Source organism: Pelophylax lessonae (assembly GCF_965119305.1).
Source record: "Pelophylax lessonae genome assembly, chromosome: 1".
NCBI classification, from domain to species: domain Eukaryota; kingdom Metazoa; phylum Chordata; class Amphibia; order Anura; family Ranidae; genus Pelophylax; species Pelophylax lessonae.
Window position 1 is genome coordinate 116,969,584 of NC_138768.1, and position 20,691 is coordinate 116,990,274.

The 20,691-nt window shown below is 42.4% G+C and overlaps 1 protein-coding gene across 1 annotated transcript in view; it reads right to left on the reverse strand.

Annotated features, from left to right (window-relative positions):
- The window catches only part of NLN (neurolysin), a 154,081-nt gene that overhangs the window by 94,187 nt on the left and 39,203 nt on the right, over positions 1-20,691 (reverse strand). Inside the window, exons 5-6 of the mRNA XM_082243101.1 lie at positions 7,879-7,981; positions 1,105-1,265 (exon numbers count right to left, since the gene is read on the reverse strand). Coding sequence (XP_082099227.1) covers positions 1,105-1,265; positions 7,879-7,981 — 264 coding nt within the window. The remainder of the gene's footprint in view (positions 1-1,104; positions 1,266-7,878; positions 7,982-20,691) is intronic.

The following is a 20,691-nucleotide window of genomic DNA, read 5'->3' on the forward strand; positions in this document are numbered from 1 at the left end:
GTGTATGGCCAGCCTTAGAGAGTGCGAGGGAGCAGGTGGTTAGATGGGTGTTAGATAAAAGTCCAGCAACCTGATTAATACTAGCTTTAGAGGGTGGAGTTGGTGGAGGACATAGTAGGAATCTAAAAAGGTAGAGAAGAGATGACGGGGACTAGAAGAGAATTTTTGAATGACCGTAATAAAATAGGTTTGCTTGGCAGTTAGGAGGCAGGAATAGTATTTTAAGAGGGCAGATTTATATTGGTTAAAGTCTTCCGTCTTACGCCATAGGCACCCAAGACCGCGGCTACGTTTTCTGAGACTTCTGGTGTTGTCTGTTTGCCATGGTTGAAGCAGTCAGGGCCGAAGTCTGCGTGTAGTGAGGGGAGCGAGCTTGTCTAGGGAGGATGACAGTGAGCCGTTATAGATGGTAGTTGCTAGGTTTGGCATGACAGGGATGAGATTTTGTCATATAGATGGTCAGTAGCAGAGTAGAGAAGAGAAGGGTTGAGGTGGCAAAGGTTTCTACGGGTAACTGCTAGGCTGTTGGAAGGAGAGGAGGTAGAAGACAGGGAGAGAGTGAAACTAATAATGATGTGATCAGAGGCTGGGAGAGGTTTGTTGGAGAGGTTGCATGGATTGCATAGATAGGAGAAGACAAGGTCAAGGGTGTTGCCAGTGGAGGGTGTAGGAGACTGTATCCATTGCTTCAGGTCAGAGATGAGGTTAGACTGAGAAGTTTAGACGCAGTAGTAGTATTAGCATTAACAGGAATGTTGAATTCACCAAAAATGATAGTGGGAATTTCAGAAGAGGAAAGTAGGGTAGCCAGGTAGAGAAGTCATCAAGGAAGGTTAATATCGGTCCAGGGGGCCAGTAAATGACAGTGATTCTTAAAGAAACAGGAGAAAAAAATACGAATTAAATGCGCCTCAAAAGGAGGAGCATGTCAGAGAGGGAGGTGGGTGAAGTACCTGATAGGTGCTGCATGGGGCTAGAAGGATTCCCACTCCACCTCCCTTCCTCCACTTGGTCTGGGAGAGTGAGTCCAGATAAGGCCACCATGGGAGAGGGAAGCAGAAATAGTATCTGAATTATTAAGCCAGGTTTATAAATTGTACATACCTCCATACATCTACTGTTGAAGGCAGTCTCAAGTTTCCTCCGAGTTTCAGGCACGGAACATTTTTTAAGGATAGGGAAATAGTGAGGATATTGGAGAGTTACTTTATAGCTGTGGTTTTCGGCCTTTTCTAAACTATCAATAAAGTCATCGGGAAGACCCTCTGTAAAAACAAAATGGCAGAAACCCATTACTAAAATCCAGTACAAAGCAAGACATTGTAAAGCTGAACTCAAGGAAAAAGTTTTTTTGAGCACACACCACCAGTCACATAAGTTACCTCTAACAAAGCATAACCCATTGTTCTGCTGGCTTTTTTTTGTTACTGTAAAAACCCTTCTCCGGTGACACCGGATACTGCCCACTGTGGTGATCTTCTGATGCTGCAGGGTTAGGATCAGAGGCTCTGACTGTAAAGGACTTGTGCCGCTCACCGTCCCATTCCTGTCTCCTCATCCATTCACAAAAATCTTGGAATTCTGTGAGAGGAGGAGGGGTGGATGAGTGACATGATCTCCCCGGTCCAGGCACAGAAAGCCTTGCATTATGGGAATAGAATAAACGTTTTGTAAATGTACAAGGGGACAGGAAGGGGAGGGCAAACAGTGTGAGTCCTTCACAGTCACAGCTGCTGCTCTTAACCCTCACAGCACCTGAAGAGTATAGTGTCACTGGAAAGAGGATTTTTACAGTAACCAGCAGCCAGTGGAACATGGGATACACCTTATTTAAGGTTATTTAGTAAAAAAAAATATTTTTGGAGTTTAGCTTGAAATATTTATTGCCACTGAATGTTTTCCAGGTTAATATAAAAAAAAAAAGGACCCTTCAGTTCACTTATTCATCCTTTGAAAAGCCATTTTCCAATTCAGCTAGTAGAATTACCTGGAATATACTGTATATCTACACTGAGTTTTCATATGTAACCTGAAGGTTGAAGTCAGGATTGCAGTGGAAATGCCTGCTCTGGAAGCTGCATTCAGATTTGCAGTTGAAATGCCAGTTTATTTCCAATAGTTTTTATTGGGATTTTTAACAAAAAGCAGCAAGAACAAAAATCAACAGGTACATAACAAAAATCAAAAGGTACATCAACATCAAATATTACTCAAAAAATTTGTATAGCAGGTTACAAAAATACTGATCAAGATGGTTCAATATTTTTGCCTCTAGAACCATTTATTTAACATGAAGAAAGATAAAACCGAATCTGTTGTCCCCAGGAATATATCGTCTCTCGCCCTATTATACCTCACCCCTCCCACCCGAGTCACACAGGGATGGGAGAGGAACAGGGGCGCCACCACAATGTTAGCAACGTTACCCAGCCTCTCCATCAGAGCCCAACAAACAGGGAGGGGGACAGGCGGAGCAGACTGTGCTGGCTGTATTTCACCTGCAGCACATCCCCGGGGAACAGAGTAAAGAATGGCTTTTAATAAAGGCAACATCACTAGAATAGGCTCATGTAAAAGCAGAAACTGGTGTTCAGTGGACTGGAAGACCAGCCATGAAACCACCAAATGATGGGACTTTATAGGTGTATGGTTGTGGCACAGACAGAGCAAACAAAAATTGGGTTAAAATTGTTTATTGAAATTTATTAATTAACATTGTGAATTAAAAAGATACAGGATATGTATCCAAAAGTTCATGGTCAAAATTCATCGACAGAGATTACAGTAAAAGTACATATGAATACTACGTTCGTGTAAACCGAGGAGATGCAGGGGGTCACCGGGGTCCTACATGTTTCGCCAATTCAATGGCTTCGTCAGGGACCAAGTGACTTGTGACCTCTCGCAAAGGTTCTAAACACTAATAAATAGAAATATTAGTAGTATTCATTATGCGCATGTAAACGCATGAATTACAAAACAATGCATTATTGTTTAAGGCATGAACATACAAATAGGTATAAACAACTTACCAACACGTAATACACAAAAGAAAAATAACTGTAGACTGCATAACTGGACGTGCGTATAACTTGGTGCCGGACCCTTCCCCCAGGTCCTAAAATGGATGCGGGGTAGTGAGTGCCCTGAAAGGCCAGCCAATGCTGGACCGGGCTGGGACAAAACAGTCGGGTAATTTATCGATTGCAGCAGAGCAGGATAAAAAATTCCAGCCTCTGAAAGGGGAAAGGGATAGGTTACAACCTAATTAGAAATTGAAAATGATCAAGCATATTACACATTAAGCCAATTAGGCAAAGGGTAATGAATACTCCTTTACAAGGAGGGAGTACTAAAGCCCGCAGAGGAAACCACAAGAGGGAGGACCAAGCGTCCCAAAATGAGTGTAAAAAAAAAAAAGAGAAAACAAAAACAAAAACAAAAAGAGAACCTCATGCAGCAACCACTATATGCTAGAAAAGTGCAGGAGAAACCATGATGAGCAGATAAATGAAGGGGAGAAGAAGAAAAGAAAACAAAGAGTGTATGAGTAGTCCCCAGTAAGTGATGGGGACATCATAGGGAAGGAACAAGGAGGGGAGGAGGGTGATAAAATGGAAAGTGCAGATAGGTGGTAGTAACAATATATAAGGTATCTGAATCTCCAGTGAGCACCTAAGTAATAGTGATTGATGACCTGGAGGAGATTGCCAGGTGATCAAGCATGCAAAGTGAAAAGACCATAAGAGCTAAGAAGCAAAAAGAAGGGCCCGTGATTAGGGCTGGGTGGTCAAGAGGGATAAAAAAGGGGATCGATAGGAAGAGTACTCCCGCCAGCAGGCAAAACTTACCCGGAAGTCAGATCTAAGTTGCATCCGTCCCGCACACCGCAGCGTCAGGTAGTGATGACCTGATCGTACTGCGCCGCCGTAGGTCCTTAAATAGTCCGGTCCCACCGGAAGTGACACGGCCATAACCGACCTATAGGTCACTTCCGGTGCGGGCGCCAACTAGTGGCCGGACGAGCGCACGCCGCGCATGTGCGGGGAGCGCCTATGTCCGGCCAGAAACATCCGTCCCTCGGGAGGGCGGATGCGGGAGCCTCAGGGGGAGGAGCGGAAGATTCCACTGATTAACCCCCCTAGCCCCCGGCTTGGCGCCCGAGCACTGGCCGAGGGCCAAAGGGCACATCACAGGTACCGGCAAACCAAATAGGCACGTTAACAAACAGAGTGCAGTAAACAGTTTTACATCAAAGAAGAAAAGAATATCTAAATACAACCAGCAATAAAAGACTTCCAATTTTCAGCACCCTAGACATATCCCTGAGAAGAGGGGGCTGTGTCAGGGTGCAAATAATGCACATATAGTTATATCAAAAAACATCCAATGCAATAATCGCAAAAGGACAGCGACTGGGAATACATGAAGGAAATAGCAAAAATAAAAGGAAGAAAAAAGAAACAAAAGGGGAAGGAGAAGCTAGGGGATCAAAGAGTGAACCTATCAAGGGAGGGGCTAAATGCAACCGTTCTATTCCAGAAAGGGTTTATAGGATATGGCGGTATTTAAACCGGGGGATTTTGTGGCCTGAAGCCTATAGATCCACTTAACTTCGTTTTTGAGTATATTATTATCAAAATTACCACCCCGTGGGTTCTGTTTGATTACTTCCAATACGGAGAAAAGTATAGTGTAAGGATCGAACTTGTGGTGTATGCCGACGTGCTTACAAATGGGGGTGTACATCATGCCCGTATCAATGTAATACAGGTGGTCGTGTATACGCCGGGCAAAGGGCCTTTTCGTCTTGCCGACGTAAAAGGCCCCACATATACAGGTAGCCAAATATACAACCCCTTCCGTAGAGCACGTGGCATAGAACCTAGGCTTGAGTGTACCCCCCCGGGGGAGAGGCAGAAGGTAACCCTCTCTGACCCAGGGGCACTCATCACACTTCCCGCATCGGAAGGTTCCAAACCCCCCCGTAGCACCTGATTCCACCTCCGCTGGCCCTGAATAGTGACTATGCACTAATCTATCCCTGAGGGAGCCCGCCTTGCGGTAGACCACCTCAGGGTAGGGTTTGACATATTTTGAGATGATGATATCATCTGTAAGAAAGTGCCAGTTTTTTGCCAGAACACCTCTTAAGCTCTGATGGTGTTGGTTGAACCTGGTTATCATCTTGGTGGTATTTGAAGTTTTTTGTTTGCGAGGCCCAAAAATTTCAATAAACAATTTTAACCCAATTTTTGTTTGCTCTGTCTGTGCCACAACCATACACCTATAAAGTCCCATCATTTGGTGGTTTCATGGCTGGTCTTCCAGTCCACTGAACACCAGTTTCTGCTTTTACATGTTTATACCAGGGATGTGGTGGATTTGGTTGGCCTTAGGTGTAACTTTGTCAGTCATCCAAATTTAATTTTTAGAATAGGCTCATGTTCCTTAAAGAGAAACGAGGCGCGGGTAAAGCAAAGCAAAAAAAAAAAGAAAAGAGAATAGAAGACAAAGAGAAGTGCACTCTATCTTGTCCAAGAAGATTTTAATGTTAGCATCCTATGAGGCATCAGAGATGTACGCAATCCACGGATCCTATATTTTATGAAAAGAAGCAATTTTGTCTTTCAAATTTGCGGAAAGGTGTTCATTGACCATGATCCATGACAGCTTGGACTTTACCAAACCATACTGGACCGTGGGAGATCTCCATGATCTTGTTATTGCAATTCTAGCTGCCAAAAAAATAAATGTTAAAATCCTTTTATGTCCTGTGGTCCCCACCACCAGACGTCCCAACAGCGCCTGTAGTGGTGATCTGATGAGGATTTTTACCTGGGTAGGCATGTAAATAAAGTTATATAAGTGGATCCAAAATCTCCTCACTTTTGGGCAGGTCCACCAGGTATGGAACATCATGCTCTCTAGGCCACAGCACATTGGGGAGACCCCCAGGACCTCAGGCCCCCAGGACCCAAGAAGTCACTCTCACTGGCACCATATACAATCTTAGAAAGACTTTGTACTTTGCCTCAATCAATGAGGTGTTAATGATAACTTTAGATGCATACTGTGCCATTTTACACCAATCCTCCACCTCCAGTGTCTCATTGAGGTCTTGTTCCCATTTATTCATATAAAGCAGCTTGGTGGAAACTGAAGTCAAAAGGTTATAGATCTTGGAGATGTAACCAGTGTGCCGGTCGAGATTTCGGCATAGATACTCCATTGCCATAGAGGAGAAATGCCTGTTCTGGAAGCTGCTGAGGGGTCCTGATGATTTGCCAACCTAGTCAACTTGCTTTCTGTGGGTTCTATTCCATGAGAACTTACCCAAAAATGCTTTTTTTTTTTTTTTTTTTTTTTTTTGAGTATTTTTTCCATTTGGAAGTTTAAACTATGCCACCATATAAATAGATTACATACCTTAAGACAGAGGTCTCCAAACTTTCTAAACAAAAGGGCCGGTTTACTCTCCTTCAGACTTTAGAGAGGCCGAATTCTGGCCAGTAGGAGAAGAAAATGTCATGCTGTCAGTAAAAGTAAACAAGGCCCCATCTTTGGTATTAGGGAGAGGAACAGTGCCCCCAATGTTGGTGTCAGTGGGAGGAATAAAGCCCCATTGTTGGGATGAATGAGAGGAATAGTGTCTCATCATTGGTTTAACTGTAAGGAATAATGGCCCATTGTTGCTGTCAGTGGCAGAAATTATGCCCCATTGTTGGTGTCAGTGACAGAAATTATGCCCGATTGTTAATATGGTGCCTTGTATGAGAGGGAAGAATAGTGCTCCAAAGGCCAGATAAAAGATAAGCAAAGGGCCACATCCAGTTCCAAGGCCACAGCTTGGAGACCACTGACTTAAGATATACAGATCCTTACGAATGTTTGACCCAGGTAGTAAAGCCTTGGGAAACTTTATTACGAGTTTATGAAAACACAAATATGGACCTCCATTAGGATAATCACAGACCTTTGTTTCTAATTTGAGGAGACTTGTTCATCCCAGCAGAGCCCCTCCCTCCAGGTCCTTTCTGGATATCCTGCAGGCGAGGGCTAGGTTTGGGTACTGAATCTACGAGATTCAAAGTCTAATATACATATGCATATTTTCCAAATTTCCTAAAGAAGAATATAATATTGACTGCAAAACAAAGTGTCTGACCCCAACCCTATCAAACAAATCAGCTCAACGTAATCTGAAGCACCTGTTCTTCAATACTGTACTTGCAATTGGTTGCCTGATAGGAGTACAGCAGGGTACCAGAAATGTGAAAGTTGTTTTTAAAATAATTAATTGTTAACTATAGAGACAAGTTCCAAAATGAATAAAAGAAACAGTTTTTTAAAATTTTAGTGCAATCTATCAAAGTAGCACTTGAAAAGTCCCAATGCCTATATGCTTCAATTTTCATTTTCCTAGATACAAATTCAGTCCAATTTAGCTATGTTCATATCCACTACCAGAACTTACTTGACTAACTAAAAAAAAGTTTACTCATGTTCGGCAAAGCTTTACACAAAATTTTGTACGTGCACATGACATAACAGTTTTGAGAAGGGTTGGAGAGAGAGAGAGAGAGAGAGAGAGAGAGAGAATTAAGATTAATAAATGTTGCATAGTTATACAGTAAATTAGTGCAGGAGACCAAAAAAAAACAAAAAAACAAACGCAACAAAAGCAACAAAAGCAAAGGATTTAATTCCAATCAGATTATTAGATTATTCTTAAGCACTTGCGCAGCTTTGAAGCCAAAAGTGGCCCACGTTACAATTTCTCAAAAATAGGATGCTAAAGAATCAGTAATCACTATTTCAACTCAACTTGAATCTAAACTGACAGCATTACAGATGTAAGTGCAGTGAAACTCTTACCCAATTCCTCTTTTGTAAAGACTAGAAATGTGTTGTCTTCATTGAGATTTTTATTGAAATCAATACTTAGCTGACTGATCATTTTTTTCATGCTCTTTATTTCCTGAATAAGAACAGGAAACAGGATATTAAAACATTTTCGCAATGAAAAATTAGACAAAATGACAAACAAATAACGTTTTAGGTCAAAAATAATGATGTGGAATTTCCAAAACTTGTAATAATTAAGCTGCCCTTGCAAACCTTCATTTATGACAATGATAGCCAGGTAAATAGTATTTTCAGCCTGCATCTTGCTCTCATACAAGTTTCATTTAACATCCGATCCTTTGGGGAAATGGAGGTGCTCCTCTTACCTGGGTACTTAAAATTAAAGCTTCTATATACAACTGTTTCCCTGAGTGTTTACTTCTGTCCAAGACTAAGCATTCCTGAGCACAGAAACTCCCAATTCTCAGAGTGTACAAATTCATGGAAACCACTACGTTGGGTCCAATTTTTTTCAGGGATTGTTGAAACTTTTTTACTTTCATATAAAATACACTGCATGCTCAAGGTCAGTTAAATTCTATAAGATATGTTCAAATGAATGTGTCAATGCACATTAGGATAAAGACATGTATACTTTCATGCATCTAGATAGACCCACCTGATTGATGCCAGTGCAGTTCTTTGTGCGGGTATTGAATCAAAGTAAAAATGTTGTCCATAAACAAATAAAGGTGAACCTTTTAACACTACTGTGCTGGGAGCATTGCTGGTGCAAAGGAAAAAGGTGGTGGAATAACTGAGATTTGTGACAAAGGTGCTAGTACCTGTGAGATACACTGGGTATCGCACTCACCCCTTTTCCCCCTCAATATGGGGTATTAAACGCAGGCAGGGATGGTCTCCACACACACAGCAAGAAACAAACTTCGGGGTTCAGCCTGAACTGTGAGTTTATTACACTTGCCTTCAAATTGTACTTATATACTACACCATGGGGCTTTCTTTGTTTTGAGCACTCAGATTGGACCCGCATCCGGAGGATCCTCCTGAGGTTTGCCCATCCAAAAAGACTGAACCCCAAAGTTTGTTTCTTACCTACTGTGTGTGTGGAGACCATCCCTGCCTGCATTTAATACCCCATATTGAGGGGGAAAAGGGGTGAGTGCGAGACCCAGTGTATCTCACAGGTACTAGCACCTTTGTCACAAATCTCAGTTATTCCACCACCACCTTCTTGGAGGCTGGGAAAAATAAATAACATCTTCCAGGCCCTATGACCAAGTCATTTTTACAATCTCAATTCTTCAGCTGCACATGCAATCATCTGTACAAATTTCACCACCCCCACTCCCTTATTTTGATACAACTGTCCTCTTTTGGGCGCCCCCCCATAACACCTCAGCAGTGCGACAGGCTGATTGCCTCCATGCCACGCCGCATTGAAGCAGTCATTTCTGCGAAAGGATTCCCGACCAAGTATTGAGTGCATAACTAAACATAATTATTTGAAGGTTGACTTTTTTTGTATTAAAAACACTTTTCTTTTATTGGTCAGATGAAATATGCTAATTTTTTGAGATAGGAATTTTGGGTTTTCATGAGCTGTATGCCAAAATCATCAATATTAAAACAATAAAAGGCTTGCACTACTTCAGTTGTGTGTAATGAATCTAAAATATATGAAAGTCTAATGTTTATCAGTACATTACAGAAAATAATGAACTTTATCACAATATGCTAATTTTTTGAGAGGGACCTGTATACATTGCAGGAAATTAACCCCAAGCTGGAAACATACTTCCCTGCACTTGGATTCTTTTCAATCAGCAACCCTCTCCCACAGACGCACTGGTACTTTGTACCAGGTACATTCCTCTTTACCTTACAACTCACAAAAACTACTCCATTAACAGACTGCATTCTAATCTAAACAATACAACATACTCTGCATATTTCCCTATATGTGCCACCACAGACGCCTCCGCGACCTCTCATTTGGCATCCTCATTGAAGCCACATGCGGGAGGGACAACATCTGCAGGGACCCGTTGGTGCACAGTCGGCACTCCACACAGCAGACTTCTTCTTTGCTTTTACCAGCAGTGACTCAATCTGACGACTCCATAGGTATGCATTTCTGAATATCCATGATGATATCCACATATGTAATGACCAACCACTTTGTTATATCCTTGTAGGAATATTAATGTAACACACTATAACCTGTGTAACTAATGCAAACATTATCTACTATGTTATCTAGGAAATCAAATCTCTCTACATCCAGACCCCTGAAGAAAGGCCTATGCGCCTGAAACGCGTCGGGTGGGAGGATTTCCTTCAAATTAAACATATACCACCAAGTATATGTACCATTATCATTTCTATTTCTTTGGTTTTACACCCACACACTATCTTTGTATATATTGTATTATTTATCTTTATTTGTATACCTCAGATCATTAACAGATCTATTTGATCTTTTTGCCATTAATAAAATGATTTAATTTTACTTCTCTGTGGAAGTGTATTTGCCGTTAAAATCCCGCACCCAAGGGGGACCCCTTGTCCATTTTTGTCTAGATAATAGGGATGTTGGCAACTTACTTACAGCTTTTCATTTAACTGGGGCATACAACTGTGTAGGTGAAGGCGGGAGGGCGCTTCTTGCTAGGCCACTTTTGAAAGGCCATATCAACCTTTGACACAAGTGACTGTAGGACTGCTGTCATGGCCGCCAGGGTAAACTGAGACCCAGAGGGCCCCGCAGCTTCTGAGAGTGGGCCAGGTGGTGACACTTGTACCAGTGACTCTATGGTTAATCCGGGGGCCACCCTTAATATTGTCACAAAAAAAAATAATAAACAAAGACAAAAATCCATGTAAAAAGGAAAGAATGCTAGGACCAGAGATCCCAGCAGGGAACCAGGTCCCTACTCCTGACTAGGCAGAAAAAACTGAAGTCCTATAGTAGGAAGTGGGAAGTATTCCCCCTAGGACTGCCCTAGGGGTGTAGTCAAGTTTTGTTTCCGCCTAGTCCTACTCCTAAGGAGAGCAGCATAACCAAGGGTCAATGAACCAAAGAGAAATGTATTTTTTTTATTTTTTAAATTTTTAAAACTTTTTGAAAAAAAGCGAGATCTGCAAAATATTCAACGTGCCTCTCAGCAAAAAGCCTAGGGTGTCTACTTTCCGAAAAGTTCTTAGTTTCCATAATAAATTGGCAAGCGGCTTAATTTACTAAAGCAAATTTATGCTTTCTCCCTCATTGTGTGGTGTAAAATTGTATCTCACTATTTTTGCTAATTCTTTGAAAAAAACAAAACAGGCTTTGCTTTCATTGCCCAAAAAATTCACGCTGAAATAAAATAGAATAGTAGTACCTGATTTTTTTGGCACATCCTGCAGTATTACTGGCCAGGACAGGCCAACATCAGTCAAATTCCATGATACTTATACCTAGACTATAGGAAAAAAAAATGTATCGGCACATGTTAGTATTCCCCCCCTATAACTGAGTAGTGTTCTCTATATATCTAAAGTGCTAATGCTTCACAGTGCCTCAAGAATCTTACATAATAATATCTAAAAAAAAAACAGTACAAAAAATGTTAAACAATCACCAAATCAAAAAATTGCAAGTGCAATAGGATCTGTGCAGTGCAATCAAAAAACAAATCAAAAAGAAAGAAACTAGTAGGGTGGGCCCAGGACGTCGAACATCACGGCACAGCTCTACCTTACACTCACGGCTTGTTATATGCAGCCGGAGGGAGTGAAGGATGAATACTTTGTATCCTCAGTGTCGGGTAGACACAAAGGCTACGTTTACATGTGGGCGTAGCGGATAAAGGGCAGAATCACCGCGATTCTGCCCGCGATCCGGAATCACTGCAAATCGCGGGACGCCTGTGCGATGCTCGTGATTTGCAATAGCACCCCAAACGCTGTGCGATGTTCCCGCAATTTCCGCCTGCCGAATCACGCAAACAGAATCGCGGAACGCATGAAACCCAAAAAGGTACAGGAGCTTCTTTTGTGCGTCATGCGTCCCGCGATTCTGTTTGCGCGATGTTACCACGATTCGGCAGGCGGAAATCGCGGCAACATCGCACAGCGTTTGGGGTGCCATTGCAAATCACGGGCATCGCACAGGTGTCCCGCGATTTGCAATGATTCCGGATCGCGGGCAGAATCGCTGTGATTCTGCCCGTGATCCGCTACGCCCACATGTGAACGTAGCCTTAACAATGTGAGTGTATAAGCCTATATTTTAATAAATAAGTGAAGATTATTTTTACGGAATTACGCGATTTGGATTCTTCCTTGGATTCTTACCCTTGCCAATCCCTGTGAAAATATTTATATGGGAAGATGGGGAAGACCAGCCTTTGGAATTAGGACCAACCTGCTGGAAATTATATTATGTTATATCATATATATATATATATATATATATATATATATATATATATATATATATATATATATATATATATATATATATATATATATATATAAAAGCCGCATTTGCTGGTTTATAATCTGACCAGCTACCCAATCTGGTGAAACAGTTTGGGGGGACACGGTGGAAGAAGAAGCATGCTGGGTGTTTTCACAGAAGAAATTGCATCATTTGATAGATTCTTTTTTTGCACTTTTGCACCTTCTATATTCACTTGGGTCTTTAAAGAAGACTGTTTACCCCTTTTTTTTTTAAAATCATTTTTACAATCATTTTGCATTTGATATTGCACATGTTTTATATGAGTTTATTGATGAATTAATATTGTTTTTTTATAGATAGATAGATAGATAGATAGATAGATAGATAGATAGATAGATAGATAGATAGATAGATAGATAGATAGATAGATAGATAGATAGATAGATAGATATTTTCATATATCCATATATTTTATTACATATATTTTCATATATTCTCATCCTATATTGGTTTTGATGATCTTGCACAGATATTTTGACATTTATTTTGCACTAGCACTTTTTGATGAGCAATTTTTGATTGCGCTGCGCAGATCCTATTGCACTTGCACTTTTTGACTTGGTGATTGTTTAAAACTTTTTGTACTGTTTTTTAGATATGATTATGTAAGATTCACGAGGCAGTGACGCATTAGCACTTTAGGTATATAGAGAACACTACTCAGTTATAGAGGGGAATACAAACATTCGCTGATACATTTTTTCCTATGTTCAATGTGGGACCACCTGCAGCTAGTTGGCAGCAGTTTGTTCTGATTCCCTCGTTTGTGTTTTACAAAACATTGATTACCTGGGCGGCGTGCTTGATCCTCTTTTTTGTTTATACCTAGACTAGACCGTTACAAATCAATGCTATAATAGAATTAGATGCCCACTTATCAGGTTGGTTTCAGTGATTTGTGAATTACCCGCACCAAATAAGTATGTGAATCATAATTTCTGATTGAAAACTGTTTTAAAGCTGCTTTTTTTTCTGAAAATAATAAACATGTTATACTTACCTGCTCTGTGCAACAGTTTTGCACAGAGTGGTCCCGAACCTCCATTTCAGCAGTCCCCCATCAGCAATCTTGGCTTCATTTTTTCTAAAAGTGCCACACAGCAAGCCCCGCTGCCTCCTCACGGGATATGACTGACAGCAGCAGGAACCAATGGCTCCCATTGCAGCCCAGTCTCCTGTGGGGGAGAAAAGCTGCTGCAGACAAGCACAGCACTGGATCAATAATGGTCTCAGGTAATTGTTTAAGGGGGGCTGGGGGGAGCAGTTTTTGAAAGGTTTTATTACCTTAAAGAATACGTTAACCCAACATTTCATATTCCTGATATGCATCTGCGGCACCATGTACTGAGTGTATGAAAAAGTATCCTGTTCTCTTTGTATGGCTTCCTTTGTGTGAAATCTCTGGTGTTCCTGCCAGTCCCTCTGCTTTCCTAATAAAAAACGGACCACAATAGGCATGAGAGCCCAGCATGGTCAGTTTTCTAGATGTGCTGAGAACCCAGCCTGCTTTCCTCCAATGAATAATGTATAGACTTGCACTGAACTCCCCCCGAACATCCATTCACCAGGATGTTTAGTGTGCTGCTGTTTCTCCTCCCCCACCTCTAAGATCCTTATGCAGCTGAGAATAGAGGGTATGTGATAATTTAGCTATACACAAATGTTTTGCTATCCCTTTCTATTTTAAACTGAATGGGTTGTTTTACAAGGTGACGGTTCATATATACCTTAATGCAGAAAATGCATTAAATGCCATTTTAGTCACTTTTAAATTTCACTTGTATGTCAGTGATTCAGAATGTATGACAATCAACATTTTTATGTTAGTCACAGATGAATTTCCATCATATAAGCATGTAGGATTTTAAACTTTGACACCCAAGGTAACACCCCCATCCCACTAGAATGACTATTTTAAACAGAACACTTCATATTTTATGACCCTTGCCTGGTTTTGATAATTGTGACAATATGTAAATAAACGTATTGGCATAAATTTTATTTCTACTGATGAAAAAAGAAAAACCATCTCTTTGCCCCTGCCAACTATAGGCACGGGCTTGCTGTGCGATGTGGTACATCCAACTTTTCTTTCAGGTCAACCTAATCACTAAAATCTTGTATAAGCTTTATCATGTTATTGCAATTACAAACATCCCATTTTAAATCCTTTAATGCTGTAGCTTTTGTAAATTAGATTTTTGTACTTACCATAAAATCAATTTCTGACTTCATTGACGGACACTGCGCTCCATAAATCATAACGAGTAGGTTATATTGCCTCCTCCAGGAGTGGGACTAGGCAGAACAAAAAACACCTGGCTACACTCATGGGCAGTCATCAGCTGGTCTATAACCCCCCTCTCTGCTCTACGTAATCAGTTTAGTAGCAAGCAGTATTAGAAGTATCAGAACTCCATAGAGGGGTGGGTGCTGTGTCCGTCGATGAAATGGATTTTACGGTAAGTACAAAAATCCCATTTTCTCTTTCGTCAACGGACACAGCGCTCCATAAATCATAACTAGTGGGACGTCCAAAAGCAGTGCCAAAAGGAAAATGAGAAGTGGGGAAAATAGCCCAAGGCTAAAACATAACAAGCCCTTAAAGAGGTTGTAAACCCAAATTTTATTTTATTTTTTCCAACCTGAAAGAGAAACCCATAGTGAGCTAGTATGCATTGCATACTAGCTCATTATGAAATACTTACCTTAGAACGAGCCCCCGCCGTGCCGCCCGCTTACCTCTATGACGGGCGACATGTTCAGTCGCCCATCTTCCGGGATCGCAGCATCCGGCCATCCAATTGGCCGGAGCCGCGGTGACATCACTCCTGCGCGGGAGCCGACGGTCACGGCACGGGGCCCTGAAGGAACGGCACCAGCGGCCGTTCCTTCAGAGCGCATGCGCCAGTGATGTCACTGGCTGCGTCTAAGGTAAATATCTCATAAATGGTACATGTTTAGGAGATATTTACAGTACCTATAGGTAAGTCTTATCATAGGCTTACCTATAGGTACAACTTGCAGAGGAGGGTTTACTTCCTCTTTAACCACTTTACCACCGGAGGATTTTCCTGCTTTACGTCCAGGCCACTTTTTGCAACTTGGCACTGTGCGACTTTAACTGACAATTGCGTGGTCATGCAACGCGGTACCCAAACAAAATTTACGTCCTTTTTTTCCCACAAACAGAGCTTTCTTTTGGTGGTATTTGATCACCTCTGCACTTTTCATTTTTTGCGATATTAATAGAAAAAGAGCGAAAATTTTGAAAAAACAACAATATTTTTCTACTTTGACAGTTAAAAAATATCCAATATATTCAATTTTTGTCATATATTTAGGCCAAGATGTATTTAGCTACATGTCTTTGACAAAAAAATTCTCAATGAGCGTATTTTTAACCGCTTTAAGACCAGAATATTTTACCCCATTCCTGACCAGGCCATATTTTGCGATTCGGCACTGCGTTACTTTAACGGACAATTGCGCGGTCCTGAAAAGCTGTACCTAAATTATATTTATGTCATTTTTCCCCCACAAATAGAGCTTTCTTTTCATGGTATTTGATCACCTGTGCGATTTTTACTTTTTGCGCTATAAACAAAAAAAGAGCAACAATTTTGAAAAAATAACAATATTTTTCACATTTCTTTATATGAAATTCCCCCCAAAAAAAAAAAAAAAAAAAAGTAAAAATCTAAATTTTTTAACATTTTAGGCCAATTTGTTTTCTGCTACATATGTTTGGTAAAAAAATAAATAAATAAATAAATCGCAATAAGCGTATTTTGATTGGTTTGCGCAAAAGTTATCGCAGCTACTAACTACGGGAAATTTATGTAATTTTTATTGTTTTTTTTTTTTTAACTAGTAATGGCGGCGATCTGCGATTTTTTTTGCGGGACTGTATTGCTCACTTGCCTGAAGGTGGATGTTTGATGCACTGCTAAGATCTCCCAGTTTCTTGGGTTTCAGCTGTCCCCATTCAGCTTTCGGCTGACGGGCACACACAAATTGGAACGTGCTTACATGATGTGTCTTTATTTCTAAGTCATTCGCTTTCCCCAACAAGACACCCCAGTGCAGTGATGAGAGCAATCCAGCTATTTGCTTTTAATATTATTGGCAGGCATACACTTTAAAGTGTCATTTGGCAGATTCTACCGCTATTTAAAGGTTTCCCCTGAAGAAGGAATTCTGACTTGTGTCTCTGAAACGCGTCGGGCACTTACCTTCATTACAGCGGTATCTCTTTTGCCACATGACCTCATGAACTGTATACAGCTTGCCATATGCTTTTAACAATTTTTTGTATATGTATTCTTTCAATAAATTTAATATTTTGTATAATGCTTTTTTGAAGTTATAAATTATTACTTGTGCCTTTAAAGTCCCACCCCAAGGGGAACTTCTTTCCTAAAGTCTTTTTTGCGGGACTGCGACATTGCGGCGGACAGATCGGACCCCTGACATTTTTGACACTTTTGGGGGTACCAGTGACATTACTACAGTAATCAGTGCTATACATATGCACTGTTACTGTAATAATGACACTGGCAGGGAAGGGGATAACTTTATTGGTGATCAAGGGGTTAACTGTATGCCTGGTGCTTACTGACGTGTGTGGGGGGGAGGGGATTGAGTGACACAGGCACAGATCACAGGTTCAGCTATGCTGAATCCTGTAATCTGTCCCTGCCTGTCACAGAGGAGATCCGCCCGCTTTGTTTACACAAGCGGGCAGATTTCCTCACTCGATCCCCGACAATCGGGGAAGAGCGGTGGTGATCACCGCCTCTCCTCCCCTGGCCCGACTCCCGCTGTGTCTGAAGCGGAAGCGCGCCGCCCACAAGTGGAGGAGTCCAGCGACGTAGGTCTACGTCGCTGGACGATAACGAGACATTTTGCCGCAGTACACTCAATGTGAGCGGTCGGCAAGTGGTTAACTAGGACACAGGAACCCTTTCTGAAAAATAAAAGTTTTTCTTTAAACAACCCTGGAGAGGGAACAGCCCCTCTTAAACAGCAGCCAGCAAAACTTTGCGGCCAAAAGAAGCATCCGCAGATGCCAAAGTATCTACCTTATAGAATTTTGTGAAGGTATACACAGATGACCAAATGGCCGCCTTGCAAACTTGCGATATTGAAGCCTGATGACGAAAGGCCCAAAAAGCCCTCAGTGCCCAAGTAAAATGCACCGTGACAGGGAAAGGTGGAACTTGACCTTTAATGGAATAGGCCTGAGTCACCGTCTGTCTGATCCATCTGGAAATGATAGCCGAAGAAGCGGCCAACCCTTTTCTTGGTCCGTCCGTAACCACAAAAAAACAATCTGACCTCCGAAAAGACTCAGTAGCTGCCAGATACACTTGAATCGCAAGAACCACATCCAAGGTATGCAAACCAAATTCCTTGGGATGAGCAAGTTTGGGACACAATGAAGGCAACACAATGTCCTCATTCAAATGGAAGTCAGAGACAATTTTGGGCAGGAACGATGGACAGGGACCATTTTATCTCTATGGACCACTAAATAGGGACTGCGACAGGATAATGCCCCCAATTCCGATATCCTGTGGGCCAAGGTAACAGCCACCAAGAATGTCACCTTCTGGGATAACCTAGGCAAAGGAATCTCGTGAATATTCTCAAATGGAGGTTTCTGGAGAACTGAAAACCCTAAATTTAAAACCCATGGCAGCAAAAAAGAGACCGTAAAGGTGGAGCCACACGTCGCACCCCCTGAATGAAGGAAAAAACGAAAGAGTGCGTGGCTAGGGGGTCGCTGAAAGAAGATTGCCAAGGCAGACACCTGGCCCTTGATGGTACTCAAGTCCAACTTCTGATCACCGTCCTGTGTAAGAAAGGTTAAAATCCGAGCCACAGAAAAGGATCAAAGATGAGCGCCAATCGACTCACACCAAGAAATGTACGCTTTCTACGCACAATGGTATATCTTGCTGAGAGTCGACTTCCTCGCGTTCATCATAGTAGGGATCACTGATCCAGACAGACCTCTATCCCTCAGTACCTGGCTTTCAATCGCTAAGCCATTAAAACCAGCGTCTGTAAAGCGGGATGGTAGATTAGCCCTTGGCACAACTAGTCTTCTCTGAGAAGCCACCAAGATGATTGGAAGATCCTTGCTCTTGATTCCTCGCAGGAACTGCAGAAGAAGACTTAGCTGAGGATAATACTGGCCTTACCGTGGCCCTTGATGCCTGTGGTGTCTGTCAGAGGACCTCTTTACGAACTTCGGTATCCTCCTGTGGAACCGAACCTGCTAAAGGAGCTGCATGTAGGACTGTGCAAACAGAACTGTCTTGAAGATGGATACCACCAGACTCAAAACCTGTATGCAAAATGGGAGAGAGAACTATCTGTGTGACATAAACTGGTGAATCATGGCCTGTTGTCCCTGAAGTTTGTGCAGAGGAAAGACCACCCTGATCAGAAATAGAATCAGACCTAGGTAAATTAATTCCCTGGACAGGGATAGGGGGGACCTTAGGTAGTTCGGACATCACCTGAACCTTTGCAGGAATTAAATTCACACAAGCAGAACTCAGGACCTAAAAAAACCTGAAAAAGGACAAGCCTTGTTACCTTTCTGGGTACCCCCATAAGAGACATTTTGTGGATCTCCTTGACGCTCATCAAAGAAGTCCACGAGGCTGGAAACCAGCAAAGATGTTCCCCCACCCCAATAATGGCTTCATGCTGAAGGAGTCTTGACTTCTGGTCTGAAAAAGGTGGCTCTAAGGTTACCAGACCAAGGTTGCTTGGAACCTCCCGGGGAAGATTTAAAAGATCTATTTACCTTTTTCTCCATCCCAGAAGCATGAAAAAATTTTCTATGGGCTCAGAAGGAGGGCCCCCGTCTGCGGCGAGGTACTCTCCCCCCTTGATACCCTTAATGATGTCATACAGGGTAGCCCTAAACAAGCGATCACCTTAAAGGGCAGATCAATGAGAGTTTTCTTAGAGGTTTGGTCTGCGGACCAATTCTTAAGCCACAGCACGCTCCCAATCACCACCGCTGAAAAAGAACATTTGGACAGCACAGGAGGTGTATCCAAAGCTGCATCACAAATAAACTGCAGCCCATGGACCAACTGGTCCGCTAAATCAACATAAGCAGCGGGGACCTGCTCACCCCCCAGGCCCTGGCGCTAAAGCTTGGCCCATTCAGTTCGGGTCTGAGACACCAGGGCTGATGCAAAGACTGGCCGCAATGCCGAACCAGCCATGGTAAACATGCTGCGTGCCACAGCTTCCGCTTTCTTGTCAGCTGGGTCCTAAAAGTATTTCTCTACTGGGATCATGGTTGCTTTATTAAACCTGGAAACAGGAGAGTCCACCACTGGTGGACTTGTCCACTTTTTTAAAAGGGACTCTTCAAAAGGGTAAAGTACAGCAAAAGGTTTGGGGACCACAAAGGGTAATTTTGGTTGTTCCCCATTCCTTACAGGAAAACCTGTCAAAATAAGGCACATACTGTAAGGAAACACCTTTGGAGTATGATGCGACTTGTGCGTACCAAACGACACAGTCACATCTGTAGCTACATCAGCCACATCCTCCATTTTTAAAGTCTCACGCACTGCAGTCATAAGTGCATTTACTAGCAGTTTTTCATCAGCTGATGCGACCACGGAGGAATCATCCTATCGGATGGATCAGGGGGTGCGATATTAAATCCCCCTTGATGGGCTGCATCCACGGCGGCATCAGGCTCAGAATCAGATGAGAGAGCTTGAGCAGGGGAAGGCGGGGGAGGCTTCCTCCTGGGCATTTGCCAACACGCCACTTCCACCCAGAACACTAAGGACTGCAGGACCGCCTTCAGTGCAACCATGGGAAGCTGGGGTTCTGAGGGACCTGCCACCTCCATGAGGGGGTCAGTGGGGAAAAGGAGGACCTTGCAGTACAAAAACGCTCTTTTGGCACCACTAAAGGATCCCCTCAAGGCTCAGGGTATCTATCAGCAGAGAGAGATAACGGGGACCCCCAAAGATTCACCCTACCGACCAGAGGAGCGCAGAGAATTCGAACCCAGCATCATCATGGATGCTATCCCTGTTAATATGTCCCAGCACAGGAAAAGGAAACTAAGGAGTAAGAGGAGGCACTTCGGTATCCCCACAAGGCTTCAGTTGTCTCCAGCATCTCCCAGACTAAGTGAAAATGGCCCCGTGACATCATCCAGCTACAGAAACATGGCCGCCAACCTGAGACCAGCCAAACTAATGGAAAATGGCCACCATCAGCTACAAACACTGAAGCATGCTGCCAGGATCTTTCTTGCACTC